The sequence below is a fragment of the Apteryx mantelli genome, chromosome 4 (assembly GCF_036417845.1).
Source record: "Apteryx mantelli isolate bAptMan1 chromosome 4, bAptMan1.hap1, whole genome shotgun sequence".
Classification (NCBI taxonomy): Eukaryota; Metazoa; Chordata; class Aves; order Apterygiformes; family Apterygidae; genus Apteryx; species Apteryx mantelli.
In genome coordinates this window covers 27,125,353-27,141,551 of record NC_089981.1, presented here as the reverse complement: position 1 = coordinate 27,141,551, position 16,199 = coordinate 27,125,353, and the positions used below count along the sequence as shown (strand labels likewise).

At 37.5% G+C, this 16,199-nt stretch overlaps 1 protein-coding gene across 14 annotated transcripts in view; it reads right to left on the bottom strand.

Annotated features, from left to right (window-relative positions):
* Nucleotides 1–16,199, bottom strand: part of SOX6 (SRY-box transcription factor 6) — a 381,215-nt gene that overhangs the window by 18,620 nt on the left and 346,396 nt on the right. For all 14 annotated transcript variants that reach the window (XM_067296074.1, XM_067296075.1, XM_067296072.1 and 11 more), the window contains one exon: nt 15,510–15,618. In XM_067296074.1, coding sequence (XP_067152175.1) covers nt 15,510–15,618 — 109 coding nt within the window. The remainder of the gene's footprint in view (nt 1–15,509; nt 15,619–16,199) is intronic.

Genomic DNA, 16,199 nt, shown 5'->3' with positions numbered 1-16,199 from the left:
TTTTGCCACCAGATCCACAGTACATTAATTTCATTTAAAATGCACTGACCATACAGGATAAATTGGTCTTGTTTTATATGGTGTTGACAGCCATGTTTATTGTGCAATGAAATGTAGTGTAGTTTCAAGCTGACTATATCCATCAACATAGGGCGATATGCTGACTGCTGGGCCAGATGAAGACATACATTACCCTGAGAGCAAAACACTCATTCGTATACGGCAGCGTCTTCTCCTGAGGATCACCACGGTAATTTATGATGCCTCCAATACCATTACTTTACAACTGACACCAATTTGGCAATTTATATACTAACATGCATGCACATAAAAGAAGACAGGTTTGTGGCAAATGTAAGATGCAAAACTATTTTAATACTGTTCTAAGTACCATGCTACAGGTGTTCAGCATTTACAGACAGCAGCTATTGCAGTAAGCTTTTTGTTGCAAAAGAGAGTAGTAGTTTTGCTGAGGGATGTAAGATTCAGATGTGTGTAGGGGCCCAATTCAGGGGTGCTTATGGTTAATGAGGCTCCGTTCATTGATGTCAGAAGACTTGGAACATTCATTTCACAGGTATCATCTTCTTGGAGAGGATACATTTATTTAGAAACTATAGTAAGTTACAAACATAGTAAGTCAACACTGAGACATTTATTCAGAGCTGCTTGGCTATATAATTTAAGAAAGATCAAATATTTCATGCAATGTTCATTCCATCTTTTAAAAAATACTATAAAATTTGTAATGAGTATGTGGGCAACTACAAAGTTGCTGACAAATTAAAAAATGAAAATAATTATTGATGCCAAAGTGGCCATATATTATTCAGCTACTCGACTTACGGTGAAGGAAAGGGGAAGACATGTTTGAACCCATATGATGATCTTCCATCTCTTACCTTCCCAAAGATACTCATTCGTTATGGCTAAGGAATTTGTCTTTAGCCTTTCTAACACAAGTCTGGCCTGATCTTTCAGTCCTAATGCAGGCAAAGAATACTTTTGCTAGTATCAAGATTATAGGCTGGCTTTTTAATTTGGATATAATTTCGGTAGAAAGTCAGAAAAAAATAAATAAATGATCTGTTTTCAGAGAAATTTTTTGTTAGAAAACAATTCTTACTTAGGGTAATAAATTACAAACATCTCAAGAAGGCCAAGAAGCTCTGGCTGCATCTGCTTTAAGCAAGTCCATACTTGAAGGATTTGAAAAAGAAGCCAGAGAGGTGGTGTTCTTTGTGCTTGATCTCTGAGGGGATATTTGCAAGTTGACCCACAGGCCATCACAAAAGTATCTGCAAAATGAATTTCTGCAAATAACTAAAAGTAATAAAGTCTCCATGTTCTTCTAATGATCTCGAAACTACAGAATTATATTTTGCATATAAAGCATAACAGGAGAATACTTCTGTTAGCATATGACACTAGGTGGGGAGCCAAAAATTCTCAGTACCTTTTTAGCTTAGAAATGAGGCCCTAATGATATAAAAAAACACATACACTCAGTGCATTCTTGCAAGTTAAAACACATAAGAACAAGCTTTCAAACTGCACGACAGTTCTTAGGTACTTCATCATGTCAATCAGATATGTAAACAGTATTTTGCCCTAAATGAAAATTTCAACAGGTTTTACAAACCATGGGTTTCTTTTTTATTGTGATAGTGATAATAATGACAGAGCCAGAGAGAGAGGACTGTGAAGTTTTTAAATAAAAGATATGTAAAACTGCAAAAAAGTAGGTGTTATTGTTCTGTTCTTTCTGAGAATGTTTTCAGAAAAGTCTAATAAATAATAGTAAAAAATAATAGATAAAAAATGTACTACTAATGAAGGGTAGGAACAGAGAAGGATGTTGGTAATTAAAACAACTGTCTCTCTATGGTGATTAATGGTCTATTTGCTAGTTACTGCTCATACTACGGTCACAGAAAGAGGTCTTGATTTTCAGAATTAGGAGTTTGGTCAGGATTCAAAATTATTGCAAAAGCAGTATGATTTGGCTGCCCTAATGGCTGAGTTGGCAAAGAAATCTACTCTTTGGCCTCAGGGCTGGGGCTATCCTAGAAGTGACACTTTGAGCTTCTGAGGGTGTGGACTGCCTCGCTTCCTAGATCCTTTACATTTGCTGATTTTGCCATGGCTTAGAAGATTTAAAGCTAAAAGCAAATCGAAGGAGAGTCATCATGTTTTGTGTATATACATCATGTAATTGCTCTGGGGAAGCTGGATTCAGGACTAGAGTCTAGGGAAAATAGCAGGCCAAAGAACAGCACAGAATGAATCTAAAAATGTTACAGCTTCCTTACAGTAATATAAAACAATATTTTTCTTCCAAAAGAGGCTGTCCTCTAGAAAGCAGAGGAAAGAATCCGATCAGCAACAAGAAAGGCAAAGATTAAGTATTTTCATAATAATGAAATGTTAAGGAAAAAACATACAGTAACAATTGTTACATTGTCTGTTTATTATTTCCTGCATTTATGCGACTTTCTCACCTTTCACATGATAAGAATTTTAGGGCAGGAACTGTCTCCTAGCGTTTTCTCTGACATCTTAGCCACATTATGGTTAATCCTATTGTCTTGAAAGGGATGGGATTTTACTCTCCGTTTATACATCACCTGCTACAACAGCACCTCGAACTGGGCCTCTTTACATGTTACCAGAATGCAAATAGTAATAATGGTGACAGGGACAAGCAAAAAGAAGCTTGAGGAAAAAGATGAGGAAAGAAAGAGAAAAGAAGTGACAGTAAAGAGAAAGAGATTTTTATCAGTCTCTCTGTTATTCCCTAATTACTCCTCGTGCCTGGACATTGATCCATGTTCAAAGTGATACATTTCCTTTGACCTCCCCCAGATATCTTATCTCTGGCTACTCTAAATACTGTATACCATCTTCCATAGGCATATACCAAGTTAGAGTATACAGAAATAAAGACTTTCTAGGTTCCTCATGTGGAAGTGGCTACAGTTAATAGTAAAACTGGTATCATCAGTTATTCATCAAGTCGAGATGACAATTTCTGTCCACCTTGTAAAGGACAGATTGCAACCTCCAAAAAGTCCAGCCCTGTCTGTGTTTATACAACTAGCACTGCCAGCAGCTAGCAATTGCAGAGACCAAAACCAAATGAACGTGAAAACTGAAGTGACCCTTTTGCTGCTAGAGATGGGTTGTTCCTAACATGGAAATGCCATGAAAACAGGGAGAGTGAAAAATTGGCTTGTCCCCTTTCCTGCTCTTAACTCGTGCATAGATGAATGCAACCTTTATGAAAGCTCTAACAATATTTTAAATAAAATAGGAAAATGCAAATCTGAAAAGAATAGACAGACAAAAAGATTTGGAAAGTTAAGAATACAAGAAGAAAATCATTTAACTATTACTTTGAGATAGTAAGTCCTATGTTTAATTTTGGAAAAGGTTACAGAAATTACTACTTCGTTGTTATCTAAGTGACTTGTAATCCTGTTAGGCTAACATTTATCTTTGTCTTGTCCCTTGGCTGCCTTTCACTTCTTTGCTTTTTTATTGCCATCCCCACATTCAAAAGACTTTCTTGTACTTTATTACCAGCCGGAGAGGCAAAACAAATGGGCATCTCATGAGCTATTGTCATTACTGGTGTGTCTTGTCATCACTATGCAAAGCTAACACCCACACAGAAACACGACTAGCTCTGGGACTGCGATGCCTGTAGTCACACAGAGGCACAAATGTTCTACAGGGAAGTGTCTGTTCATCAAGCCGCTTTCATTCCAAATGCTAAACAAATATTATTCAGCTGGGATTTGAGGGCCCAACATTTCTCAGAAATTGCACACCAGTGAATGAAAGGGGGAAAAACCTGAGAAATATATGACTGATTCATGAAATAGTGTAATATTTAAATGGGCTCTAAAATATTTCACCTGCAGAGGTTCTGAAACGTGCTAAGTAAATACTAAGAGTTGAGAACATACTGTAGCACAGGTTGACTACATTAATACAACACTCAGTTATGATAAGGCTTCTATTTTTCCTATTAGAGACGCCATTCTCTTTAAAACATCAACAAGAAGAACCAAAAGGGAATTCCCTAAGGTCAGCTCTGAGGAAACATAAACCTCTAATTCAATAACTCCGCTACTGCACTGAAAAAGGCCTTATTATTGCAACATCCATATGGAGTCAATTGGACATTAATGACTAATCAATCCCTCCCCTTTCTATTCTACTTATAGTGTCACAAGCCATGTTTAGATTAGCCCATTTCCTGCTTAGGATCGCTCAAGATGTCTTTTGTTCTTTCAGGGCTGGCCTGATGGAGGCAGCTTAAACAAACACACGACCCAAGTGGTGCAGGAGTTATAAACTGCCATATGTGAATGAACAAAGGGGCCATACTAAAGCCTTTTGTGGTATTTGTTAATGTTTTTCATCTGAGTTTAAAAAGACCTAATGACTTTGCGGTGAGCTGATGCATGTGGCTCGTGGCTTTGCAAAATTAAGGAAATTCTAGCCAGTTATATATCAGCATATATTTTCCAAAGTCCCTTGTTTTCAGTTTTGGTGGCAGCGAGTTTACTTTTATAGTACATTTGTTTTACATATGCAAGCAGAATTCTTCATCTCGATTAAAACAGAGCACCAGTTTTTCACAACCGTCCTCACAACCTGCATATGCTTCTTTCCCCATTTGAAAGACTGGAAGTAAAATTAACAGTGAAATATCCTTCTTCTGTGTGTAAAATCAAGGCAGCCCTTCTCAGCTTGAGCAGTGGTAGCAGCTCACTCACCAGTGTTCTAAACTGAACTGCAAGTTGGGTCCTATTAAATGCTGAAACAATATTTCTAAATAGGCTATTATCACTTCTGTGCTCCGCGGCCAGCTATGCCCAAATCCATGTTATTTAAGTGAATCAAAACCCCTAAGTGTAACTATTTTCTTGATGGCTTACACAAACAGTTTAGATTTCTTGACCACATTTTATAGCAAAATTAACCCTTATGGAAATTTGGCACGGAGTACAGCTAAAAACAATATAATCGTCTATTAAATTACATGGAATATTAACTGAATTAATTAGTGCTTAAGGTTTGACTTAAGCCCTCAATGACCAGCATGATCCCACTAGTGCTGTAACACAAGAACATGAGAAGTTACTCTCTGGAGATACATGAAACACCTAGTCAGAAAGGGGGATGAAGCAGAAGCCTTTAATATAAATTTGGGGAGATAAGTAAGTGTCTTAATATTTTGCAGTCATGTGCCATTTGCACACCTCAAGACCCTTCACAGATAATTAATTAAACCCTAACAACCCCCCTTGTAGATAGATACTGTTGGCAGAAAAAGTGAAACATATTGAAGTTGAATGTTATGCAGCTTAGGTAGTGACACCAGAAGTAAGGGGTTGTCAGCCATCAAGTCTAACTGCAAGCTACATTCCCCCTATAGATATCATTGTTTCCATTTCATGTTTAATTTCATACACAACCAAGGAAAGCAAAGGCAGGGGAAACCAGGGACAAAATACTCCAACTCAAGAGAAATATTACTAGTAATTATTATTACGTATCTGACAAGCTCTAATGATATTGCAAGTTGCTTTTTCAGAAAATTGTTGTGGCAACAACTGGGTAGTTACTGTTACTATATCAATCAGCTTCAAAGTCAAAATGATACGAAGAGGAATGGATTGATATATTTAACAGAAAGATGTTTCCACAAGAGTAATATACTTATTGCCAGTGGAAGTGTTACCAGCATAATTTCAATCAGAAAACATGATACTGATTTTAAAACATAGGGACTAATTCTGCAGTCTTCAGTCATGCCTAACAGTTTTTAAAAAAATCCTGTCTGAGCAAGGGCCATAGGACACGGTCTATTCGTATTTCAGTCAATGTTTTGTTTTGTTTTAAGATGGAAAAATGACAGACAGCAATTCACCATAGAGAAAAAGGCAGCATGACCTCATATTTGATGGATGCGTTGTTCAAGGTGTGTCTGAAAACTGTAAATGAACAACTTTGCTTGCCCCGATGTAGCAAAATAATGAATTTAAAAAGCTGAAGCACAATGTGGTTTATAAAAGGACACTGGTTTTAACAATGGAAAGAGAGGTTTATAAAATTCACAAATCTACAAAACTCCCCCAAATTATGACCATATATTGACATATCAGTGCCGATACTAACGAAATACCAAATACTCTGCCAAAAAGTTTTAACATGTGTCTTGGAATCACTGCTTTAATGTCCCATTTCCTGAGTTCAATCTACAATTGAATGTGACACCTTCTAGCAAATTCTAGCAATTCTGTGTATCAAAATAACTAATTTCCTTCCATCCAGTGTTTGCTGTTCTCACTTGTCATATCACATCCGTAATTAGATGGCAAGGAACTATGGCTAGGGTATGTGTATGCATATGCCGTTTCTTTTTGCCTATCACATTGGGGGGGGTGATATTAGAATAATTGATAATATAATTAGCAAATGATACATCATGAAGGGAGAAGCAAAAGCAGCACAGGAACAGGAGTTCTATGTTAATGAGTATTAGAAAATGTTGGGAAAACACTTACGGCTAATTTTTCAAACGTGCTGCACCTGCCCATTTGGGATTTGTGAGTGAAGCCAGGAAGCTGCTTGTACAAACGGGGCAAATGAATGTCCAAAAACATTCTTGCTTTTACCTGATTTGGATTTAAAATGGAGGATTTGCCTTGAAACGGGCTTATACAAAAACTTACAAATTACCCTTATAGAAATACTACCCTTACTGTGTAACTACAGCTGCCAAAGTGAAATGTAGTATTTTCATATTTGCAGAAGCTGTGACAATACTGTAATGATCACATTTTGGATCACTGATTGTGTAAAATTAAGTCAAAGTGAAAATGAAGAAAATACTGACTCCTTCCTAGTGAAGTTCTACACTAAATGCTTGCTTAGATACTTGGCATATCCATGCAGAAGAAAGGTATATGCTTTAAAACACTTTTCCATTGCTGGGATGCTGAGGCTTCTGAAGGAGAAAATAGCGTGCAGTATAAATTTAGAGAAACAGAAAGTTGTACAAACAAGAGGACTTGTCTGAACTCTAAGTGCTCATGCTTAGCCAGGATATATGATGCTTTTTTCCTGTTGTATTCATATTTCTACCTCATTCCCTGGGCTCAGAGAGGTGGGGAGGAGGGGCAGGATTCCCCCTTCTTCCTGCAGCCTGACATAATGGTGGCTTCCCAGCAGCTGAAAATTCCCGTGTGCCTGTAAGTTTTGCACTGTCTGTTTGAGGCAGTTTCAAGTTCCTTTTGCAATGCTGGAGCAACAAAGACATGGGCAGAGCTGAGAATCAGGACCATGGGGTGTTTGACACCAGTGGCTGTGGTATATGCACTTTAGACTGTGAAAAAATGTTTTAAAGTGCTGAACAACTACATTTAATTTTTCACTCCCTCCACTTAAAAATAGCTAAGCAAATTGACTGATGCTTTCAGTGTTTGTGACAATAATTTTCTTGTGGTCAAAGACTTTCTGTTTAAAACTGCAGCCTACAGTTACTTTTTACAGCATTTTTCTAAATTCCTGAAAAATAATGGTTTACTATATGATGGAAATTGTGACAAGACCTTAACCATAACTGTGCTAATGGGCACCCCTATATAAAACTCCAGGCATTGTAACGGTGGTTGTACGACATTAGAAATTCTACTGTAATCATTTTTAAAATAAAGGTGCTATTCTAAAAGAATCAATTACTGCAGCATAGAAAGAAACAGCAAATGAGAAAGCCTTATATTTAGCAGTAGGAAAAAAAAATACCACAAGACAGTTGAAAATCCAAAGGTAAGACCTGTGGAGGACAGCCAGATTTATTTTTCTGAAAGTGAGAACCATACTGTATGTTAAATATTAGTGTCTGGAGAGGAGCTGATTTCAATGCAATGGGAAATAAGTCCACACACCTCCAGCTCAGATTTTTCAATACTCAAAGTGGGAGTTCCTGCTGTAAAATTTTATGGGGATGCTGGCAACAACCAAATTCATAAAGTCATTGCTATCAGAAAAGCGATGAGATGGTCCTTAAAGACAGAAGGTCTTATTTCTATCCCATTCGCAGGCATTGAGTTACTCCAGAATAGACAAGCTCAGGCTGAGGCCCTGAATCTCATCCAACACAACTGAAATAAAGCGCCTAAGTACTTTATCCCAAATTCCTGATCTGTTATGTGTTATTCTGAAAAATTTAAGCATATCATTCAAGTTTCAGGCACAATCAAGTAGAGGCTTATGTGTTAAAAACAGCAACCATGATTAATGAAGGCCACATTTTAGCATCTGATCTAATTAACTAAAATATTAAGAAGCTATTTCATCTTCAAATAATAAAGATACACTTATGGGAATTTTGCCTATCAAGGACGGATAGCAAGAATTCAGGGGAATAAAAATTCCAGCGCTTGAGCTTTCTGTATTCTCTCTGGAAACACTTCTTTGTTTTCAGACAGCTTTCACTGTTTTCTGATTTTCATCTTTCCCTTCTCAACTGCCATAGCAACTATTACAAATATTTATGTGCGACAAATACTGGCATGGAGCAGCATTCTTTCCTCTGGTATTTCTGAAGCCCTGTCACCAAAGTAGATGATGCTTTGTCATGCATGTACTACCTGCTGTTTACACCTCTGCAGAGCAGGGTGTTAAACAAGTTACCTCACAGGTTTGGGTTGTGTTGGCAGCCTGCCAAGACTGATCTGCTTGCAAAATTATGGTTCCTTTTCACTTACATCTCTTGCTGGTCAAAGTCGACCTTCTGTGGAGTTAAGACAGAATTGTGTCACCCTTTAGTATAAGCAGTTATTTACTACTGGGCATTGTTTTCTGCAAATATCAGTATTTTGAAGCTTTTGAGTACGTGGTAGAGGAGCTCCTTTAAGAAAGAGTTGATCTGGTTTTACTTAAGAGATTTGCAAAACCTAGGCACTTGTCATGAAGACTGCTCTGTCCCTGGGGAGGGAGAAAGTGAAGTTTAGACAGATGGACAAAATCTTGGAGCTGGACAAGGTGGCAGTTCATTTCCCCTCCTCCTTAGATAGCAACCTTTTGCTCCCTTTGTTGCGCCTTCTCCTCGTGTTTCTCCCCAAGCAGACCAGGAAAGTAGCTTCTACACTGCAAAGTAGGTGTACAAGCTCCCCTTCTTTCCCCAGTTAGCTCATTCCTCTCCCTCACATATATATCAACTATTCCGCATTCACTGCTGCTGCTGCCACTGCAACCACTCATCTGTTCTGTACGCTTTGGAAATCTGTTATATCTGTGACGAAGCCTCACACCATTTCTTCTTTCTCTACCACGCAATTTCCCTTGCTACTGGGCAGGCAGAATCCCTCACTGTGCTGTAAAATGCATTGCAGTGTGGCTAGCCTAAGTCAAATACGAATGGGAAGTGCTAATTTTATGGACATAAAACAACAGACTGCTGTAACTGCTGCAAATGTTGAGCAATGAGTTTCTATGTTGGTCAGCAAATCCACCAAGTGAAATATTGCAGAACTAGATTCTTACGCTTACTATTGAAAAGTTATATGTTCTTTTAAAAGCAAATGTGAGTTTGTGCTCCTATACTCCAATTCAGATCCAAAATCCTGTCCAGACCAAAAACTGTGTATATCTGAACTGGAATTAATAAGATCAAGCTAACAGTTATTACTGCACCCAGCACATCACCAGTGGTTACGCAGCTCCCAGTCCCAACTGGCTTGCATCCAGCCTGCTTGGAGCATGGTCTGAAATCTCTTGATCAAACAGATAAGGCTTGAAGCTTTATCAACTTAAATAGTGACTTGGTACATAGAAAAACGTAATGTTTAAACCAAGGAACTTACGAATTAAATTAAGGGACAACTGACAGTGAAAGGGGACAAAGCCAGAAGGAGGACACAGGCACTAAGTCAATCCATGTAAGACAATGGCCAGTACCAAGCACAGGCCAAGGAGTCCAAGCTACGGCTCAGTGACTGACTCCCCATCTAGGCTCATAGCACAAGTGATCTTTGGGAGGCTTGGAAAAATAATAGCTTACTGGGCAGATACAGTAAATACATATAAGTGGGCAGATTACTCCGTATTATTTTAAATTCTTTTTATCTAAACTGGCTGGTATGTGCCTATTCTCAGCACTGCGGACCATGCTTACCACACACTGGCAGATTTAATACCAAAGGAAGAAGAAGCAAGGGCTAAACTAAAAGTTTACAGAAACAGGAAAACTATCACATGACAAATAAACCAAATGAAAACATCAAAACAGGACTCAGAAGAAAAGGGCTTTGGCAAACCGCAAGGCTCACTAGCCCCTGATTATAATATACAAATAAACATAATACCTGAACATTGAACTAATTGTTAGTGCTAATATGGTGCTTTTATCCGTTTCTCAGTATTTGCTTTATAGAACTGAATTTATCTTCACAATGGATCTAATTTTTCACACGGGAAAACAGGACACAGAAAGATCATTTCTCTTTCACAAAGTCACAGAGTGAGACAGTGGCAAAGCAGCCCAGGATCCAATCAAGGAAATTTTAACAGATCCAATTCTTCGGCATGAACGAGGATCAGGTCCTGATGGAATTTAAACCTCTGACTACGACAGCTGAAGGAAACAACATTGCAACCTCAGCGAAGGTAAAATCAGTAACTGTCAACAGGAACATTTACATCTATTCTGAAGATTTCTATCTACTAATGAGCAAAATCTTAACATACTTCCTACAAATTTCTAAAGCATTTGACCACAAGCACAAAAATAGAAGGGGCTGTACACATAGCATACCTTATACAAGCACAAGATGTATATGAATCAAAAGAAGCAGCACTGTTACCAAAAGGGAACATCTATGAGAGGAATCTCCTTTTCAGAACCTGAACCAAGAAAACTTATTCAGACCATCTGATGTTCTCCAATAGGACTACATATTTTTGGGTGTCCCCCACCAGTCCCCAGAAATTTAAACAAGGTTCAGCTATGGCTCCTGACTGTATTCCACCACACTCTGGTCAGTTGATATACGTTGATATACATCAAGTTGTAAAAAGAGTTTCAGCTTTAGCTAGATTCAAGCCTGTCTTGGTGTATCCATGCTAGTAAGCTGTATTTCATTACTGACAATCTCAAACGTTCAAAACCATGAATTCACCTTTGGAAAGAATGATATTTCCTTTAAAATCATGAGGTTAAGAGAAAAAATCCTTGTTTTAATTCTATAGTTGTTTTTTTTAATTTTGCATACCCATGTCCAAGCATTTATGAGGCTCTCACATCATATTTTTGAATTTTGCTAGCTACAAAGGTATCACGTATTTTAACATGACAACTGGGATTTACAGGCAATGATATAACTCTAAGAGCTGGGGATTATCCATCAAATGGTGTCACAGTCAGTGACAATGTTTTTGAATACAGGAAGTAATAGAGGTGTTAGTTTATGTCATATTTAATATGAAACTCTTACATACGATTTTTAAAGGCCTCCAGTCAGATGGCAGTTACATGTAACACAAGCTTTGAATACCACTTCATATGCTAGGTCATCTCTGAAAGCACACCTAGCTACCACTAGGCTTAAAACAGAAGTTTCACACACTGGGCAGGGACAACAAATTTATGTCTTAAAATTCATTCTGCAGTATCCTTTCCTATTTATGTCTTACAATTACATAGAGCCAAATGTAATGGATTCCAAGACTTGCATAACAATTCATGATTCAAAAAGAATATACATGTAGCTTCAGTTTCTGATCAATGACCCAACACCACAAGCACTCCCAGAATTAAAGGAGAACATGACTCTGATCCTGTAAGTCAGATCACTGCCTTACGTTCTAGGCAAGGCATAGAAAGAAAACATTGCTAGATATTATTACATAGGCATTCCATAAAACACAAATGTTTGTTGACATTTGTTATAATTAAAAATAATAATAACTTGAACCTTAAAGACTGTGTCAAATCTAGGGGAACCAGGAGCACTTCCCAGATCCAGCCTGTCTTGGCTGCATGCTGGGATGGGACATAGATGTGTACCATCTCTCTGCACACTTTAGTTTCCTTTGGAAATCCCCATGTGCAGGGAGGGAGGGAGTGGAACTGCACTTCCACAGCTCCCTCAGTCTAGGTGAGCAGGGGACCAGAATGCAGTCCAAAGTGCACTTCCCCACAGATTATGGCCAGCAGTGGGACTAAATTTGGAGTCCTTGATTCAGGAATAGATCTGTCCTATTAAAAAAAAGGCTCTACAAATAGTCAGTACATATTTTTCAAATGTAGTAAATTTCATAATTCTGAAGTTCTAAAATTCTGGTGATACGAATAACACTGTCCAACAGATTGAACAGCCACACACTCACTCTCCCAGAATGGCACTTGGACCTCATAGATCTGGATGTATTTCTGATGGAGAAAGATAGGGGGTTAAAAGTTGGCCACTGATATGTTACTTCAGAAATGTTCATTTTCTATGTGATTGTGTTATTTGTGTAACAGCACATAACAAAACATATAAATATTATCTTAAAGTGTCTCTAGCAATCTGCACTCAAATGATATCTAAAAAAACATTAATTAAAAGTAAACAACAATGACAAAACAGAAGGGAAGATGTGAAACACTAAGTCTTAGAAGAATTATGACTATGGCTATTATGAAAAATTGACATTCAGTTGAGATTGTGACTTTGGCAACACAATACAGTGGAACAAGGCCCTCTTATTACAAGAGGCCAAAGAGCAAGTTGTCGAGTTTCTTAGTAGCCCAGTGCTGAAACAGACGTGTACACAAGCACAAAACACCATCAGCACATATAAAATGCAAACTTGGAAAGATCTGTGACAGCTTCATGACAATTAGAAAGAAGTGTTAATATTTTTGAAGACTAACACAGCCCATTGCCTGGTATAATATGTCAGAGGCCACAGTTTAATCATTGACATTCCAGCCACACTGTTTTCAATGGGCTTCCACTCTAAGACATGCCATGCTAGAAGTGTCATCTCCGAGAGAGCTTGCCAAAGACAAGGGATGAAACTTGGGTGATATTTTAATATCTTTTATAAATCCAGCTAATAACTGATCTAAGTTCACTTTGTCTACAACTAGAAGGACAAATAAGCAGCTCAGTTCTGAACTCTTGCCAGTGCTTTTTTCTCAGATCAGCAGAGGGATTCATCCAGCCCTTCTTTTCCAGAGACATCTCTTGGCTGCTAAACCAAGTCTGGAAATCTGAATCCATTCATGAACTCAGATTTCCCGTGTGGCAAAACACCATGCCTCAAACTGCCCCACTAACCCTAGGAAGACGTGTACACTGTCCTTAAACTGGCACACATCACTGTAGCTTAGGTTACATATGTCAAAGTTTCGCACTGTACTATCCAGTAACAAGAGGGGCTGTCAGTACCATGAGGTGTATTGGGACACTAAATTAAGGACACCAGAAAGAGAAAACTTGAACTGAAGGAAATGAGCTAACCCAAGAAAATCTACAGGGACTTTATGTCATAGGAACCAGTAACAGTGCATCTGTAAGTATGTATTTATGTGTTGCAACATTTCATCCCAATTGAGGAAAAAAAACCCTCCTTTAACATGTTGAAATATGAGAAGTTGCCACAGGATGGGAATTCCTTTCATAGCAGTTTATAAATATCTGATTAGTCAACAAATATTTCTGAAAGTCCATGTACCTCCTAACTCTTTTTTTCAAAAAAAAATTGCAAAACATCTATCTATATGTTATTTCTTAACTATTTTCTGTTCATTATTTTTCTGTTTAGAAACAATATGGCAGTGGCCAATCACGTGCAATAAATGATGAGTAAATGAAGCTTATAAATAATAGCTCCCTACAAATGAGAATCTGAAAATTATTGGTCTTATAAGGAAATATTACAAACAAAATATATATTTGGGGAAAATCTGAAACATTTCATTAAGATGCTAGTCTTCAAATGAATAATAAATGGTTGATGAGCTCCAGTCATCATCTCAACTCATTGTTATGGAGTCTAGAAATCTTGAATATGATAAAACACTTAAAAAAATGTTTAAGCAAAAGATACATGAGCAAGTACTCATTGGAGATGTGTCAGTTCCATGTGAGAAGCTAATCATGATGTTAGGCCAGTAAGTAAGAATATTTTGCTGAATTAAAATTTGAGTATTGCTGTTCCTCTGTATGGACCAGTCAATACAACAACACTCAGACTGAGTCAATCTTAGAACCGAACGTACAACTTCTCCATTGTATAATACTGTCCTCATCCAAAATAACATTTACATGTGCTGTTGTTGTCAGACTTCAAAATGAAGGGACAATTCATGGGGCCTTACCTGGACTATTTATTTTTGTGTCATAGAGAGACAGAATAGATTATGTGCTCAGAGGAATATTTTTCTATACAGAGGATATTAATGCCTTTTTATCACACAAATTCTGTCTCTGTATTGCAAGAACTGTTTGAAAATAACCCTTTTTGTCAACAGTCACAGGTTTATTGGTCTTGTTCTTTTGATCCAAGAAAAAAAGCAAATTGTGAACCTGTCAGATGTTTGGCTATTAATTGGAATATTTAGAGATATTTTAACTTTTTTCTGAAGAGCAGTGGCATAACTAGAACTTGCCAGGTTTAAAAAAAGAGAGAAATTATTCTCAAACAGAAGAAGCAAATTGAGGGGGCAAAACGTTGTGTAATATTCTATCTGAATAGGACATTAAACTTAGTACAGTGACTGCTAGGTAGGGCTACATGTTGTTTTCTGATCTGTCATGGGGTAGAGAGGATAGCAGTGGCATCCGCTCCCAGAGCACACATGGTAACCCTGCTAGAGACTAGACTGAGTCCTCAGAAATACTGATTTACTTCTGTGACTTTACATTGTACGACTGTTATATAGAATGCTCACTGAAATCAGTGAAAAGGCACTGCAGGTTTATATTATGAAAAAGAAATTTTCATATAGAAAATGTAAAACATTTTCTCCATTACCATTTGACAGCTGCCTGTCAATAAAATAGTGCTTGCTGTATCTTGAATAGTTTGTGAGTGCAATGGTAAGCAACCTTCTTAAACAGCTCTAACTTTCTACAAAGCTGCTAAATCCTTAAGAACTGGTGAAATTATATGCATGCGTGTATTGCTTTGCTGAAATAATTTTCCCCATTTATCCTATGCTTTTTTAATAATATAAAATGTGAACAATTAATTGCTAGTTGCTAGGGGAAAAAACAGTTGTGTTTCAGGAGGTTTTAGAGGATATATGCAAGAGACAACTTTTCATGTATCCAGCCTTTGCTATGGATGTATTATAATCTCATATAAACACACAAAGAGCGTTCAAGTTTCACCCTGGGATGTAAGCTCTTCAGTACCTATGACACTGGCAGCAGTTCAGCTACACAACCATTCTGTGCAGCAATGTTCAGCAAAACATGGTCAAAACTGCAGCTCACCTTCTGCATCTTCTGGCCTTGTAAGATCAATGACACCAGGGCCCAGTTTTCCATCTTCATTAGGTTTCCCTGATAACTGTGGGCCTAAATTTTCAAACCTTGATCTTTCCTGGAAAAGAACAGAAGTATTCTTAATGCTCCATAAAATTTAGTTTTAACTATGTGCCTATGCATGTATGTATGCACAGATACATGCCTTATTTTTTAAATCTGAACAAACAAAATGAGTGCATTTAATCAGAAATTTAACCGAGACAAAGTTTCACAGGTTCTGAGTGTTCACATTTATGAAAATCAGTTTTTAATGTGAAAACATATACAGAAACTTTGAAATTATTTTGATCTGTACCTCCATAATGCATAAGTGATTGTACATGCAAACATGAAACACTCTTGGCAGGAAACAGTGCTGATCTGCGCTGCTCACTTTGTCTTTCCCCTAAATTTTCTAACTTAAACTGGAAAAAACAATCATTTGGGAGACATGAAAATTCAGAAGTTGAAAAAAGAGTTGGTATGCTGCTAATTTAATGGAAACGCACTTTTTCCCCACTATGAGATTCAACTTTGCATTTCAGACACAAGTCTGAATTTTATGCAAGAGGTTTTCAAAGGCAAGTATTTGAAAGAAGGAATACTGATGCTGATGTTATTATTTTGTCTAGGAATTTATATTGCATCTCAGTGGAA